The 14440-nt window shown below is 50.3% G+C and overlaps 2 protein-coding genes across 7 annotated transcripts in view; one reads left to right on the forward strand and one right to left on the reverse strand.

The window, feature by feature from the left end:
- Positions 1–14440, forward strand: part of OTOS (otospiralin) — a 439145-nt gene that overhangs the window by 361723 nt on the left and 62982 nt on the right. The gene's annotated exons all lie outside the window — the stretch shown is intronic.
- On the reverse strand, positions 940–3711 carry LOC139998598 (PHD finger protein 7-like). 3 transcript variants are annotated; one of them, XM_072042642.1, is made up of 8 exons: positions 3205–3711; positions 2907–2998; positions 2615–2716; positions 2347–2471; positions 1876–2232; positions 1511–1627; positions 1182–1306; positions 940–1076 (listed from the first exon to the last, which is right to left on the reverse strand). In XM_072042642.1, exons 1-8 carry the CDS (start codon positions 3248–3250, stop codon positions 982–984), a joined length of 1059 nt encoding a protein of 352 aa, XP_071898743.1. In that variant the 5' UTR covers positions 3251–3711; the 3' UTR covers positions 940–981. The 3 variants fall into 3 exon arrangements, with proteins under 3 accessions (XP_071898743.1, XP_071898742.1, XP_071898741.1); XM_072042641.1 differs by having other exon boundaries at positions 976–1306; positions 1876–1982; positions 2070–2232; XM_072042640.1 differs by having other exon boundaries at positions 976–1306.

Below are 14440 nucleotides of genomic sequence, written 5' to 3' on the forward strand. Positions count from 1 at the left end.
TTCCTTCTTTCTGGGCATCCTCTGCCTCCCTGTAGCATTCTCAAGGGTTAGTAGTGGTGGGAAGAGCAAGAAGAGCCTTTTCTGCAAAGACCTGTGCTTGCGATGGGGCTGGGCCTGGCACTTGTAGTCTTGTGAACCTGGTGTGTCTTCGTGGGCACCTGGCCCTTTCCTCTGCAGCTGGGAGTGCTTGGGGGTGGTCCTGAGCAAGGAAGGGGCTGTGGCCTCCTGTGTAGGGGAAGCTCCAGGCTGGCTGGTGACTGCAAGGGAGAGCTGAGGCGAGGCTGGCCTCCAGACCAAGCCAGGAGGTGTTGTGTCAGTATGGGGGGCGGGGAGGCTTATATTGATGAAGTACCTTCTATCTATCCTTCTATTTGCAGCCAGACCATTGCTGCAACTTGTTTGGCTTAAACTCTCTTTGCTGGAGCCCCTTCACAGGACACCGTATTTCAATCCATAATGCTGAAAGGAGAATATTGCTGTCTTTGGGTGGTAACTCTGCATAGAGCCTTCTTCGAAAGCGGAGGCTGAGCATCAGCATCTGGTAGGAGAAGGTAGTTCGAGGCCACAACCACTTTTAAGTTATTCTTTAATAAATATATTCCTTTAATGATAGTAAAACCAAAAAAGTGTTGGGCTAAACGTTTGTGCTCCAGTCCTGATTTGGTTGGTCTGTCTCTGCCTTGACTCTTCTCCGAGTTGTTCAAGTGCCCACGTGCTGAGGCTCTGCTTCTGCTCAGCACAGCACTGGGGGTCAGCTTCCTGCTTGGTGGTCAGGTCTGCTTTGTTAAATAGCAGTGCCTCCTTTCTTCTTTTTTCTTTTTTGAGGGGTGGGTGTTTTGCGTGTATTTATGTCTTAGTCTGAGTGTTCAAGAAGCGATAATCATGTAGACAAAAAACCAAAACCACTTTATTTGTACAGGCAAATGCAAGTGAGCCGCAGCACACTGTGCTCCCCCTGGAGCATCTGTCCCCAGGCCGGGATCAGGGCTGTGGCCGGCTGTAGGGGCTGTGGCGCTGGGGCAGCACCCTGCCACGGCCGGCTCTCCTCTCCGGTGGTGAGGGTGAGGAGCTGGGAGCTGCAAGGGGAGGCAGGAAGGTCAGCGGATGTGCCCACCCTGCCTGGCCTGCAGAGGGCACGGAGGGCTCTGGCGCCCCGAGCCTGAGCACGCCGTGCCCCTTACCAGTGCCAGTGCCCGGGCCAGCGCAGCCAGCGCACTCCCACTGCTGCGTGGTGTCCCCAAGGCCGGAGCATCGGCGGTGGGTCCCGCTGGCGGCACAGGAGGAGCAGAGCAGCAGCTGCCAGGGCCTGGGGAAGAAGTTGTGCTGGTGAGCACGCAGAGCCCAGCAGGCAGTGGCGCCACAAAGGCCCCCAAGGCTCCAGAACCATTGCTCACGGCGCCCCAGCAGAGGGGAAGGTGCCTGGGCAGAGCCCCAGCAGCCACTGCACGGCTTGCTGGAGATGTGGCTCACAGCCCCCAGCAGCCGGGGAGCTGCTGCTGTGGATGCTCACCCTTCCTCTTGCCACTGCTCGCGGCCTCCCCTGTACAGGCACTGCCTGGCATCGCAGCGGCCATACAGCTGCGGCAGTGCCGGCTCCTCCTCCTCGTCTTGCTCCCAAGCCGGCTTTCTTCAAGAGAAAGTAGGAAAGAAAGGTCACGAGCTCCTGGGGCACTCACTCAGCAAGTGTCAGTGCTGATGCTGGGACAGGGCTCAGGGGCATCCCTGGCGGCAGGCCAGCATCCTCCTGTCCCCCAGGCAGGCAGCCCCTTTTGTTGGGGACAGTCTGCCTGGAGGGATTAGGGCCTGGGGCTGTGCCCTCTCCTGCCTTGAGTGGGGTGGGAAGGAAGGAAGGAAGGAAGGAAGGAAGGAACGCACTTGTTGGGCACGCGGATTCCCATGTGCAGCATCTCAGGGAGAAAGCGCTCCCGGTCCCGGCAGTGAGGACACGCAAAGTGCCTGAGGCCCGCCCGAAGCGCCTGTCCCTGTGGAAGAGAGACTCCCCGTGTGAGCAGGACGCCGCTGCGGGCGCATGGTGTCCCTGCGGGCTGGCAGAGGGAAGGGCCTCCTACCTGGATGCAGCCGCGGTGGAACCAGGCGTGCTTGCAGGAGGGGCACACCATGGTGGTGTAGGAGAGGCTGTCCTCCACCACCTCCATGCAGATGATGCACGTGGTGTGCCCCTCCTGCAGCGTCTCCACGCTCTGCTGCGGGCGGTGCTCCCAGCAGAAGGAGCTGCGTGAGGACGGAAGAGTTGAGTGAGGCCAGGGACCACGCGTGCCACACCGGGGACTCTGCCTGCAGGGCGCAGGCTGAGGGGGCTGCAGCCCAAGCTAGGGCAGCTCGTACCTGTAGTCCCCAAAGAACTGCGAGATGCAGCCCCGCTGGGAGCTGCAGGGCAGGTGGAAGCGGCGCGAGCAGCGCTTCTGCCAGCAGGCGACGGTGGCCCCCTTCTTGCGGCAGACGCAGCAGCGCTGCAAAGAGCACAGCAGCCCCGTCAGGGACGTGGCCGGGGCCACTGGCACTTGCCCGGAGCTTGTCCAGAGCCTCGAGGCTTTCTTTGCCAGGGCTTGGGCTCAGCTGCCACAAGCCTCGTCTGCTCCAAAAAAGCCCTCACCTTGCGAGCTGCCCGACCCGCTACCCGCCTGATATCCGCGCAGAGGAATCCGAAGATTCCTTCCCCTTCAGCGCCTCGCTGGTACAGGCCCTGGGCTGGAAACTGGAAGAGAGCAAAGCCCCGCAGCTGCTCAGGGCAAGGAGATAGGGACCATGGTGGGGAGGCTGTGCTGGCAGCGCAGCAGGAGGAGGTGACAGCCAGCGAGCAGCGCGCTGGGGATGCCACAGTCCTGTGGGCTCCAGGTGCCAGGCAAGGGCTTGGGGAAAGGCGCGGGCAGCCGCGGGGAGCTCACCAGGCAGTGCACGTGGGCGCAGACCCCGTCCACCTGCAACATCGGCCCGCAGCCATCCAAGCTGGTGTCCGAGCGGTGGCACAGCACGCACTCTGGGGGAGGCAGGGCGGCAGCCATGGATGAGAGCATCCCCCCACTGAGCACCTGGCAGGTGTCCCCGAGGGACGCCCGCAAGGGCCTGCTCGGGGGCTCCTGGCAGGGCGTCCCCGGGTGTCCACAGCCCAAGCGGCTCTGCACAGCCCCAGGGGGTGCTCAGGGCCCTCCACCTCCAGGGAGCTGCTGGGGCATCTGCTCTCACCGTCCTCGTGTGCCTCAGGGGCCTTCTCCTCCTCTCCGGCAGCCATGCTGCGCAGCAACTCCTCGCCTCGCCTGGCCTCGCCTCGCTGCCAGGAGCTGCTGCCTCCACGCCTGGCGCTCACCAGAGACGCAAAGTCCCCCCCAGACTCGCCTGTGTCACTGGTGTCATTGTGCTCCCTCCGTGTCACTAGGAGACCATGGAGTGGTGGATGATGCGGCAGGGCCCAGGAGCTCCCCCAGCCTCACAGACACCCCCTGGGCTTCCAAGCCCACGGTGCAGCCTCTTCATCCCCGTGAATGGCCGTGGTGGCTTGGCCTAGGCTGGCGGCCAGGTGCCCACCCAGCTGCTGTCTCGTTCCCTCCTCAGCTGGGGAAGGGAGAGAAAATTCGAGGGAGAAACCCTCGTGGCTTGTGAGGAGGGCACAGGGAGATGGCTCACGGGCTGCAGGAGAAGCAGAGAAGTGAGAAACAAAGAAACAAAAGGAAACAACAACAACAACAACAACACCTTTCCCCCACCCGTCCTCTTCCCCCTCTTCCCCCCGAGTGGCGTAGGAGAATGCGGGAATGGTGGCTGCGGTCAGTCTGTAGCACTTGGTCTCTGCCGCTGCTTCTCGGTCACTCTTGTCCCCTGCTCCAACGTGGGGTCCCTCCCACAGGTGCCGTCCTTCCCAAACTGATCCGGCGTGGGCTTCCCACAGGCAGCAGCTCCTCGAGAACTGCTCCAGTATGGCTCCGTCCCACAGGCTCCATCCCTCAGGAGCACACTGCTCCAGCCTGGGTCCCCCCCGGGCAGCAGCTCCCCCTCCATCCCCTGCTCTTGCATGGGCTCCTCTCCACGGGCTACAGGGCTGGCCCAGAATCTGCTCCGGCAGGGGTCTTGCACAGGCCACAGCCTCTGTCACTGCAGGGCCACCTGCTCCAGCGGGGGCTCCTCCACGGGCTGCAGCGTGGAGCCCTGCTCCACTGTGGTACTCCATGGGCTGCAGGGGGACAGCCTGCTGCACCAGGGGCCTCTCCACAGGCTGCAGGGGACTTGGGCTGCGTGCCTGGAGCACCTCTCCTCCTCTCTCCTTCTTCCCTGATCTTGGCGCCTGCAAGGCTGTTTCTCACTCCTTTCCCTCTCCCAGCTGCTGTGTAGACATGTTTGTTTTGGTTGCTTGGTTGGTTTTTGTTTTTTTCCCCTGTCTTTAATACGCTCTCCCAGAGTCGTTGCTTGTTGGCTTGGCTCTGGCCAGCAGCGGGGCCCTCATCTAACATGGGGCAGCTTCTAGAGCCTTCTCACAGAAGCCACCCCTACGGCCCCCTGCTACCCAAACCTTGCCACAGAAACCCACTAGAGATGCGAGGCTGGGACACGAAGTAGCAACAATGTCACGTCCAGGCCCAGTCCTGCCCAGCCTCTTCATGAATGATGCGCAGGGCGGAGCAGGCCGTGCCCTCAGCAAGTCTGCTGCTGATCCAAGCTGGGAGGAGATAGGGATGCAGCAGAGGGTGGTGCTGCCCTCCAGAGGGCCGTGGGCAGGCCGGAGAAATGGCCTGGCAGGATCCTCCTGGAGTTGGCGCCAGGGAAGCTTGAAGCTGAGGCCCTGGGGAGGAAAGCTGGAGAGCCCGAGGCTTGTTGGAGTTGCCCCAGCTGGAGGCCTGGGTCCAGTTCTGGGACTTCAGCTTCTCCCCTTCCTCCTTCACTGAACTTGGTGTCTGCAAACTCGTTTTTCACTCCTCATCCTCCAGCTGCTGTTGTCCAGCAGTTTTTTTTCGCCTGTTCCTTAAATCTGCTCTCACAGAGGCACAACCAACATCGCTTACTGGCTCAGCTCTGGGCGGAGGCAGATCCTTTTGGAGCTGGCTGAGACTGCCCCTTATCTAACATGGGCAGTTGTTGGATTCTTCTCACAGAAGGCAGTCCTGCAGCCTCCTGCTACCAAAACCTTTCCATATAAACCCACTACAGACTTTCACAAGTGTGTCCCATCTAATCCCTATTTACCATTTAATGTAACACTTCTTTGATACTCGTTTAATAAATTGGTGTTTATGAAAGCTGTTCTTCTTACCCAGACCTTACTTGTGGTTATAAATGCATGCAGCAGTTCTGTTTCTTATTGGTTATGATTGCAGTTTCTGCTAAATACTTGACAGATCTGTTACAACTTCCATGTTTTCATTTGCGGAAAAAGCAGACGATTTTAATAGTTATCTGTAGAAACAAATTACGTCTTGGTTGTAAAACATGGCTGACATTATTAAATGGCGCACCGAGATGTCTACCCTATGATTTCCTATCGGATGTTCTCAATCTGTATGAACAGCCTTAGCGTTGTGCTTAGTGGCTAGCTAATTTCTACATATTCATTTTATGTAATATTTATTCCTATCACTCAATCAGATTTGTAAACCAAATTCAGAAATGATGAGGAGTACGTTCTTCTTTGCAATTAGGATGATTCACCAGTGGCATAACTAATAGGGGAAACAGGAAACTAAGAAATTACACCCGTCTTGAGATGAGAGTGCAGCTTGTGAATAGAGACAGTAGGAAATAGAATGATAGAATAAGAAAGAAGGAGAGAAGATCAAAATACTGAAAGATGTCCAGGAGATGGGAAGATGAGACAGTACATCGAAACGAGAAGTAATGACAGCACCCAAGACAGAGTGAGAGAGCTGCTTTCTATAAAGGAAGATAAAATAATGGAAAAAAAAATAATCCTGGCAAAATCTGATGAATGTGGTATTCCCTTTAAAGAAGGAGAAGAAAAGATCCCATGCATAGGAATCTGTACCTATGGGGACCGAGGAAATGGTAGAAGAGTATTTTGCTTTCATAGAGGGCAATAATGAACAAAATGTTTTAGTACAGTTTAATCCTGAAGGCTGCAGGAAGTAATAGATGATGGAGAGTGCTAGCAGAGATTGGCGCATCTGTGGGGACAAGGTGAGGGGGGGTATCTGTCCATGGAGAAATTTTGCTACCACCTGGGAAGACTGGAAGTCCAATCTGAGCCCTGAGTATGCCAAAACTTCAGAAAATGGATGGACACTACATACTGACGTACTACTGCCGCAGTGTCTTCCTGAGATTCCTCTGGCTTGCTGCAAAGATGGTATAACACAGGGTGACTTTGAGTACCCTGTCAGTAGGTTCTCCACAGGAAAGCCTAAGGTACTGCAAATCCCTAAGGAAACTATTCCCAGATAGTTAATCTGTATTATCCCCACCAAAGGCAATAGGGAGAGCTGCTATGATAGGAAACTTACTGTAATCAACCTTTCTTGTAATTAAGTCTAAACATAATAATAAGCTGAGGCTTATTGGGGCAGTTCTTGATGTTAAGAGCTTATCCTTTTAGTCTCACAGAAGGCCAAAAGCTGTGGATGCCTTCTGTTTTGAAATGAAGGCTCTGTGGAGACTAACTTTTTTCAGACTGCTTGTCTACAAAAAAACACTTGTCACAGAACGGTGTCGCTGTCCCTGTGTGCAGAAGGAACTGCCTGTTGGAAAACAAAGGTTTGGGCCACCTTACTCTTCTTACCTTCTCCAAGGTAAGGAGGCTCCTTACCTTGTGCATTGACTCCAGGTATGTCTGAACAATGGGCCTTGATGGTACTCCATACTACTGAAAATTGCTGTTGGATTTTTCTCTTTCTCCCTGGAAAGCTAGCAGAGAATTGGTTTATTGAGTGTCCAGAACAACCTCTTTGCTGCTGGTGACTGCCTGTTAACTCAGAGTTGGCTTCAGATAAAGGCGTGCTGAGGACAGAAATCCGGGAAGGAAAATCCTTAGTAGATGAAAGCTGTCCTAGAAACAGAGGGCATGCTGGGGTCCTTGTGCAGATAATCAATTCCTATGGTTTGGTTTGAAAGCGACAATGCAGAGTCCTGTTTTTCCCATTAATAGCAAATTCAAAAGCATTAATGTGCTTTGTTAGTCTCTGATCTCCTTGTAGGCTGCTTCTTCATTGCTCTGCAACCTACACGTTGGGCAATAGCATCACTTCAATTGCATTTTGATCACTTTTTCCTTAGAGTCCCCAGTCACAGAATCATACTGATCACACGAGTCTCAGTTCTTGTTTTATAAAGTCTGATTGTCATTGCATAGTTGGGAACTTGAAAGATGGACCCTAAAGACTTAAACATGGCGGGGGAAGGAAGAAGTATTTAAATTGTTCAGTGTAAGTAATTAAATAATCCTTTGTTAAGGCAGTTGTGTACCTTTTCTGGGATCTTATACTTTCTGTTGCTCTGGATTAACACTCTTAAATTAAATTTTTAATTTGCATCTTAAATCTACATTTTCAAAATAATAGAAAAAACAAGAACACCCCAATTTTCCACCTATATCGCTTAGACTCATTTTAAAATTTTAGGGAATAAACAATTCCAAACTGTCATAAACCTATCTCTGTACAATTTTTCCTGGCTTGGAGTCTCTAATCCTTTTATGTCATCCTTTCTGAGGATGATCCTTGTCTAGTCCTAAATATTTATTGAAATCAGGGTGGTGATCGGTGACAGAGTGAGGCTAGAGATCTGTGACTATCAGTGTTCCCCAGGGGTTAGTGCTGGGTCTGGTCCTGTTCAGCCTCGATGAGGGAATAGTGTCTGCCCTCAGCAAGTGCACTGATGACAAAGCTGGGAGGAGTGGCTGACACACCAGAAGGCTGTGCTGCCATTCAGTGAGACCTGGACTGGCTGGAGAGCTGGGCAGGAAGAAACCAAATGAGGTTTAACAAGAGCAAGTGTGGAGTCCTGCACGTGTCAGTACAGGCTGGGGGACGACCTGCTGGAGAGGAGCTCTGAGGAGAAGGACTTGGGGGTCCTGGTGGATGGCAGGTTGACCGTGAGCCAGCACTGTGCCCTGGTGGCCAAGAGGGCCAAAGGGATCCTGGCGTGCATTAAAAGGAGCATGGCCAGCAGGTCAAGGGGGGTGATCCTCCCCCTCTACTCTGCCCTGGTCAGTTCTGGGCTCCCCGGTACAAAACAGACAGGGATCTGCTGGAAAGAGTCCAGTGGAGGGCCACAGAGATGATCCGGAGCCTGGAGCATCTCCCCTGTGAGGAGAGGCTGAGAGACCTGGGGCTGTTCAGCCTGGAGAAGAGAAGACTGAGGGGGGATCTTATCAATGTTTGTAAATACATGACGTGTGGGAGACAGAGGGACTTGGCCAACCTCTTTTCAGTGATTTGTGGGGACAGCACAAGGGGCAATGGCCACAAAAGTTCCACAAAAAGTGAAGTTCCACACCAACATGTGAAAGGACTTCTTCATGGTGAGGGTGAGGGAGCACTGGGACAGGCTGCCCAGGGAGGTTGTGGAGTCTCCTTCTCTGGAGATATTCAAGGCCTGTCTGGATGCCTACCTGGGCAGCCTGCTGTAGGGAACCTGCTTTGGCAGGGGGGATTGGACCCAATGAGCTCTGGAGGTCCCTTCCAACCCCTGTAATTCTGTGATTGCTCATGGACTCTCCCAGGCTACCACTTAATTGCAATTACTTTGGGTACAAGGTTAGGCAATAAACTCTCATTTGGTCTTTCTTTTCAGTCAGTCAGATTTTTCATTAATAATCTCTGGGCAAAGCCCAGCCAGCTGATGTGCTTAAAAAACAATTAGATTGTGCCAGGTCTTACTAAGCCTCTCTTTGGTCTTGAGGGTATGATAGTGAAGTTGGAAGGAATCAGATCTGCAGTCAGTCCTTTGGGGCCTTGTGCTGCCTTTTCTTCCTGCTTCAGAGTGAATGCAGGATTCCCTCTGGCATAGGTCTGACTCATGAAGTTCTTCAGTGTGGTTAGTCTAAGCATCTGCTGACAAAATTGATTTCAAAATGGCTTTTTAACAGTGCTTTTTTTTTTTTTTAATTTTTCATGTCGCCTTCTTATAAAAACATAGATTTTTCACTGAAAATCCAGACTCTGAAACTTCAGTTCTTTCTCTCCCTTCCTACTTTTTTTTTTTTGTAGCAAAAAGGTAAAAGGTTGTATAATTACTAATCTGCTTACTAATTTCTAAACCAAAAACTTTATAAGTCAACTTTTCCTTCAAAAGTATTGATTTAAAAAAAAAAATTCTCATCTGAGTCCTAGTCTGCTCCTTCCTTTGGCACAAGGAGAGGTGGGAAAGGTCCAGCACTTCCAGGTTAGTAACCACTAATATTCTCTCTTCTCCTCAAAGGACTGTCTATTTGCAGTGTCATTTCTGTTACTGATGTAGCTCTCTAGCTTAATGGATTTTCTTCATGTGAATTTTGCCATCTGAATAGCATTTGTAAAATATGTAAAGCCACCCAATGCTAAAATCATCCTGCTCTACTACCAGGTAGATCAGCCTCCAGCTGGTCAGAATTGCTGCATGTCTGCTTGTGGCAATGGTTAGCTCATATCCCATGACTGCGAGAATCAAATAATTTTGTAAGGCAACCAAAAGTAAAATGACATTTTGCAATTTTCCAAGTGAACTGACACTTAGAAGTAATTTTAGCATAATAGCATAAAGCAAAATGGCAGCTAATTCCCTAAAGCAATGTAGCAACCTCAGATTATGCATGCTGTTCAACTAAAACATGACAATGCTGCTTTTTAAAAAGTAGCTTGTGAGATACTAGATGAGAAGGCACACGGTGCGAAGTAGGAGCTGGGAAGGGCAGAGAACTGGCACTGCCCTGCCTTGGCTACAGTGTCACCCCAAGAGGAGCGTTCATACTGCAGGTCTTCAGTTGAGCTCTGAAAGTGTGTTTAACCAGGGAGAGCAAAAGGCTGTTTTCATAGACATTTAGGAGTTAGGAGACATTTCTTCTCACAGAGAGCAGTCAGGCATTGGGACGGGTTGCCCAGGGAGGTGGTGGAGTCCCCGTCCCTGGGGGTGTTCAAGGAAAGGTTGGACGTGGCGCTTAGGGACATGGGTTAGTGGGTGACATTGGTAGTAAGGGGATGGTTGGACCAGATGATCCCGGAGGTCTCTTCCAACCTTACTGATTGTATGATTCTGTGATTTGTTTCTTTTGCATTCTTGCTTGGGAGTCAGTCAGAGCTCATTTCCTAAAGCCTTGGGTTCTCTTCACCTGGTACTTCCCAGATGGATCTGTCATTTTGGCTGGCAGACTTGGAGGCAGAACCAACTCCTTTGCTTTTTCTCTGGACGACAGTACTGAAATTATTTTGCTGTCTCTCATGTTATGAAGTTCCTCATGTTTCTTTCAGGTGCTCCCTTGTTGTTGTCACTGCCAGAAGCACGAGTATATTGCCTGTGCCCTGAGGGACCCCCTCACCTCTCCTCTGGGGCTCTCTCTGCATTAACGAGCAGTAGGCACAGGAGGAACAGGTCTGTGCTGGGAAGCAGCTGGAGCTGAGTACCAGCCATCCACGTTGTGCTCTGGGGGTAGAGGAAGTTCCTGTGGATTTTTGTGGAATTTGAATGGGCCAAGTGCTCACTGGAGGGCAGAGCACATTGAAAGCACGCCTGGAGCACAACTTCCAGTTCAGTGCAACCGAAAGTGCAGCCAGAGGTGTCTGTGTGGTGCAAGCCAAGGCAGAGTGAGCAGGGATGCCTGAAAGGTTTTCTTCAAAAGCTTTCGTCTCATCCAAACCAAAACGCTGATGTAGACTTACTCCTCCTGCTCCTCTGCATAGAGAAGTGCCTGTTTTCCCTTTCTCCTTGCAGCAGGCAGGTTGCTGCTCTGATGTGGCTCACGTTGGTGGCACGGGCAGGCTGCTGTGTCTTAGCAGCGTGTGTGGAGGCTGGGGAGTTTATGACAGTTACAGGAAGGCTTGGGAGGAAGCACTGGGAGATTTGACTTTAATTCAGTCGCAACACTCATTAAGTGGTTCTTTTAATGAAGTCAGATGCAGAAATTCCTCAGGTGATTATCAGGAATGAAATATTAAAGTTGGGTAGTAGACAGGAAAGCATTTTGGTCTCTTACCAGCTGCAGACTTTAAGAGAAGCCTAAGAGGATATTTTCATCATTTCTTGCTATGGCAGTCAGCATGTGGGAGGAATTCTGGCTCCCTAGAGTCAGAATACAAAACCTGTACATAAAACAAAAATTCTGCCAAAATTCTGTTCACAAATATAGAAAGACTTCATTTAATTTGTCCAAACAAAATATTTATATTTTATTGAAGTAATAGAAGAGAGTCACACTGCTGTATTTTAACAGTTCCATGGTGCAAATGCATGCAAAACACTTTTATTTCTAAACTATATTTTATGATAGGAAAAAATAGTAGTTTGATCCACTGCAGTCAGCTCTATCCAGATGTTCTGACAGGATGCATGGTAGCTTTTGCGCTGGGGTTGATCAGAAGCTCAAGGCAGGGAAGTGAGACCGGGCAGCTCTGTTGCTCCATGAGCTGTGAGCAAGGCCTACTGCAGCTGGATGTAGTTGGACCTTTTTCTTCTTCTGCAATGCCAGTGCTAAGCAGAGGAGAATACTCGTTAGATACTATAGGTCTTAATTCTGTTCTGCAAGGAAAAGTGATTTGTAAAACAAATTAATGAATGGGACTTCCCCAAAGCCTTTAGATTGAGGCTGTCAGGCCTCTGTGCTGAATGAATGGGAAGATGCGATAGGAAAGGAGCTTCAATGCGGATATTTTCCCAAAAGAAAGGCTAGTCACAGTTTTGATCGCTGCCTCTCCTACAGGCTGAGGCTCTTAACTTTATGGCTTCTTGTGAAAAATGACCCTGAAGGATGCACAAGGAAGTGTTTTTACTTCCTTTTCTGCTCTTACTGGCTGTCTTCCCAAAACTTCATGGTGCTATGACTTTAATCTGCTTCTTATTCTCTTTAACAGCACATTTGTGCTTTTAATATTCTGGATTTACACCATTTGCTGGTGTGAGTTAAAAGCCCATTTACCACTACTGGTGTTTTAAATGGGCTCAGAGCTGCCTTCTGCATGAGTTTCTTTGCTGCAAACCAGACATCTGTTGTACAACATACATGGGAGACTGTAATTACCCTGTGATTGTATATTCAGCCATTAGGTCAGGTGAAGGCTTGAGGTCTAAAGGCGCAGTTATCTCATGGCTTCTGCATTGAAAAATGACGGCTTTAATAAGGCTGGAAAGATGGAGAGAAAATGCTGCTGCAGGAGAGTCAGCTGTGAGCCCCCGCTGGTGAATGCAGAGGAGAGATTTTTGTACAGGACTGGAGTGTGCTGTGGTTCTGCAAACACGAGCCCTGCACATACAGACACAAATGCTGTGTGGAAAAGCACTGTGCTGCAAGCATGCCTTACTTCACCCTAGCTTTTGCTGTTGGTGTTCATTCATTACATTTTGGGCATGTGAGTGCCTCTGGTGCTTTACAGGAACAGCCGGAGAGCAGTGTTTGAAACCACAAGTAATTCAGCATGGACAGTGCTGGGTCAGTGCTCTTGATTATCTGTATACGTTTACAGGGTTAATTCAGCAGTACAGTGTGAGGAAATGCAGCTGGGGATGGAGAGCAAGGAAAGCTCTTGGTAGATGCTTTTCTGTGAGTGGTGCTTACACGTCAGGGAGAAAAAAAAAGGAGAGAAAAAGAAACAGAGAAGCACTGCCGTGTATTTCAGCAACTTTTCAGCATGATTAAGATATTCAATATTATGAATTACATCAGTGCATTGTTATGGTTAGGAGAACTTGTGGTAACACACAAAACATGCCTCTTGTCTAAGTGAACAAGGCTGAAGCCCAGACAATGAGAACTCACTGCCCAGGCAGCCGGGAGAAGCTTCTGTTGTGCTGTGGGCTGAGTCTGGAGCCTGGGAGGCAGGGGAACCCCTGGCTCGAGCCCAGGATTTCAGAAATACCTGAAACACACAACTATGCCTTAGTGCACCCTTAGTTTAAAGAAAGCTCATTTGGAAATTAAGTATTGCTCTTAATGCTTATGATTTGGATATGCTGGTTTACAGAAGGGAGGCATATATTAAAAATAATGAAGTAGCACTGGCATTTCAGTGTTGTTCAATTACAGCATGCATCTCTCTTGAGGATGACAGTTATCAGACTGCAGGTGTGTCTATAACACATTTCTCTGGAGATGACTTTTTTGTTTGTGTCTGAAAAAATGTCATAAACCTTGTTGCCTTTGTCTTCCATTTCTTAGCTTTTATTTTTATGGAAGGGAGGAGGACAAGGGGAAAGCCGGGGGGAGAAGAATGTTGGCCGCTATTGCAAGAAAGTAAAGAACAACGAAGTCCATGGCAGGCAGCATCCCAAAGAGGTGCTGCTTGACACCTCTGAGAGGTGACAGTGGCAGTGGTGCCATTCTCCTGGGAGCGTTGCTTCTCTTCCAAAGCAGCCCCCGAGCCTGCTTTGAGAGCTTGCCTTGGCAAGTTACTTCAAGGATGTTTTTTATCCAAGACCTACTCAGGGCCACACATCAGACACTACATACATTAACACTCTCATTAGGGCCCATGAACAGCTCCAGTTTGTCTCTTTAGAGTCACCTGAAAACATCCCAATTTAAACATAAATGTAGCCATCCCACTCTGTTGCAGGAATTTCTCCTGCAGAAAAGAAAGGGGCAATTGAGAGGCAGCTCTTTTGCAGACCAGACCTGAAAGATAAGGTCTTATTTTCTCTTCAGGTACAACTTGATACTTGTGCACATTTATGGTTTGTGTTGAGTCAGTGAAACTAAACTCAGAAGCAAAGCAGGTGTTGGGGGCCAGTTAGGTAAAACTTTTTCCCCGGTTCCAGAGAAGTCCTTTCTCAGCAGTGATTGCAGTGCCTGTTCTGATGCTGTATTACCTCTAAAAGGAAAGACATGCTTCCAGAAACAGAACATCTCTGTACGAACAGACTCAAAATTCTTGTGTCTGCTGGCCAGGAAACACGATGATAAGAAGTTTAATACTGTCAGATTTGGGACATGCCTTCCTGTCTGCTGGCCCACTCAGGTTTGCACACTGCTGTGCTTCCCTCGTAGCAACAGGCAAAGCTTGCCCTGCTGCCTGGCTCGCAACAAGAACCTCTGGTTCCTTGGCACGTGTTTGGCCAGTTACCCCCAACCTAGAGACTTTTTATGTGAATGTTGTAGATGACATGCCCAAACCATGGCTGGGCAAGACTGCAGAGCAAGCAGGATGGAACTGAGGCAGTTCTGTCAGAAAGTGTGCCCATGAAAAGGGCTCATGTGCAGAAAAGCAGCTGCGTGAGGCAATGTGCACTGTACAGAATTCAAACTTCTGTTCTCTGGTTAGTTACTGAGGAGTTGGTGTTGTAAGCTTTGGAAAAAGCC

The sequence above is a fragment of the Anas platyrhynchos genome, chromosome 9, assembly GCF_047663525.1.
Source record: "Anas platyrhynchos isolate ZD024472 breed Pekin duck chromosome 9, IASCAAS_PekinDuck_T2T, whole genome shotgun sequence".
Classification (NCBI taxonomy): Eukaryota; Metazoa; Chordata; class Aves; order Anseriformes; family Anatidae; genus Anas; species Anas platyrhynchos.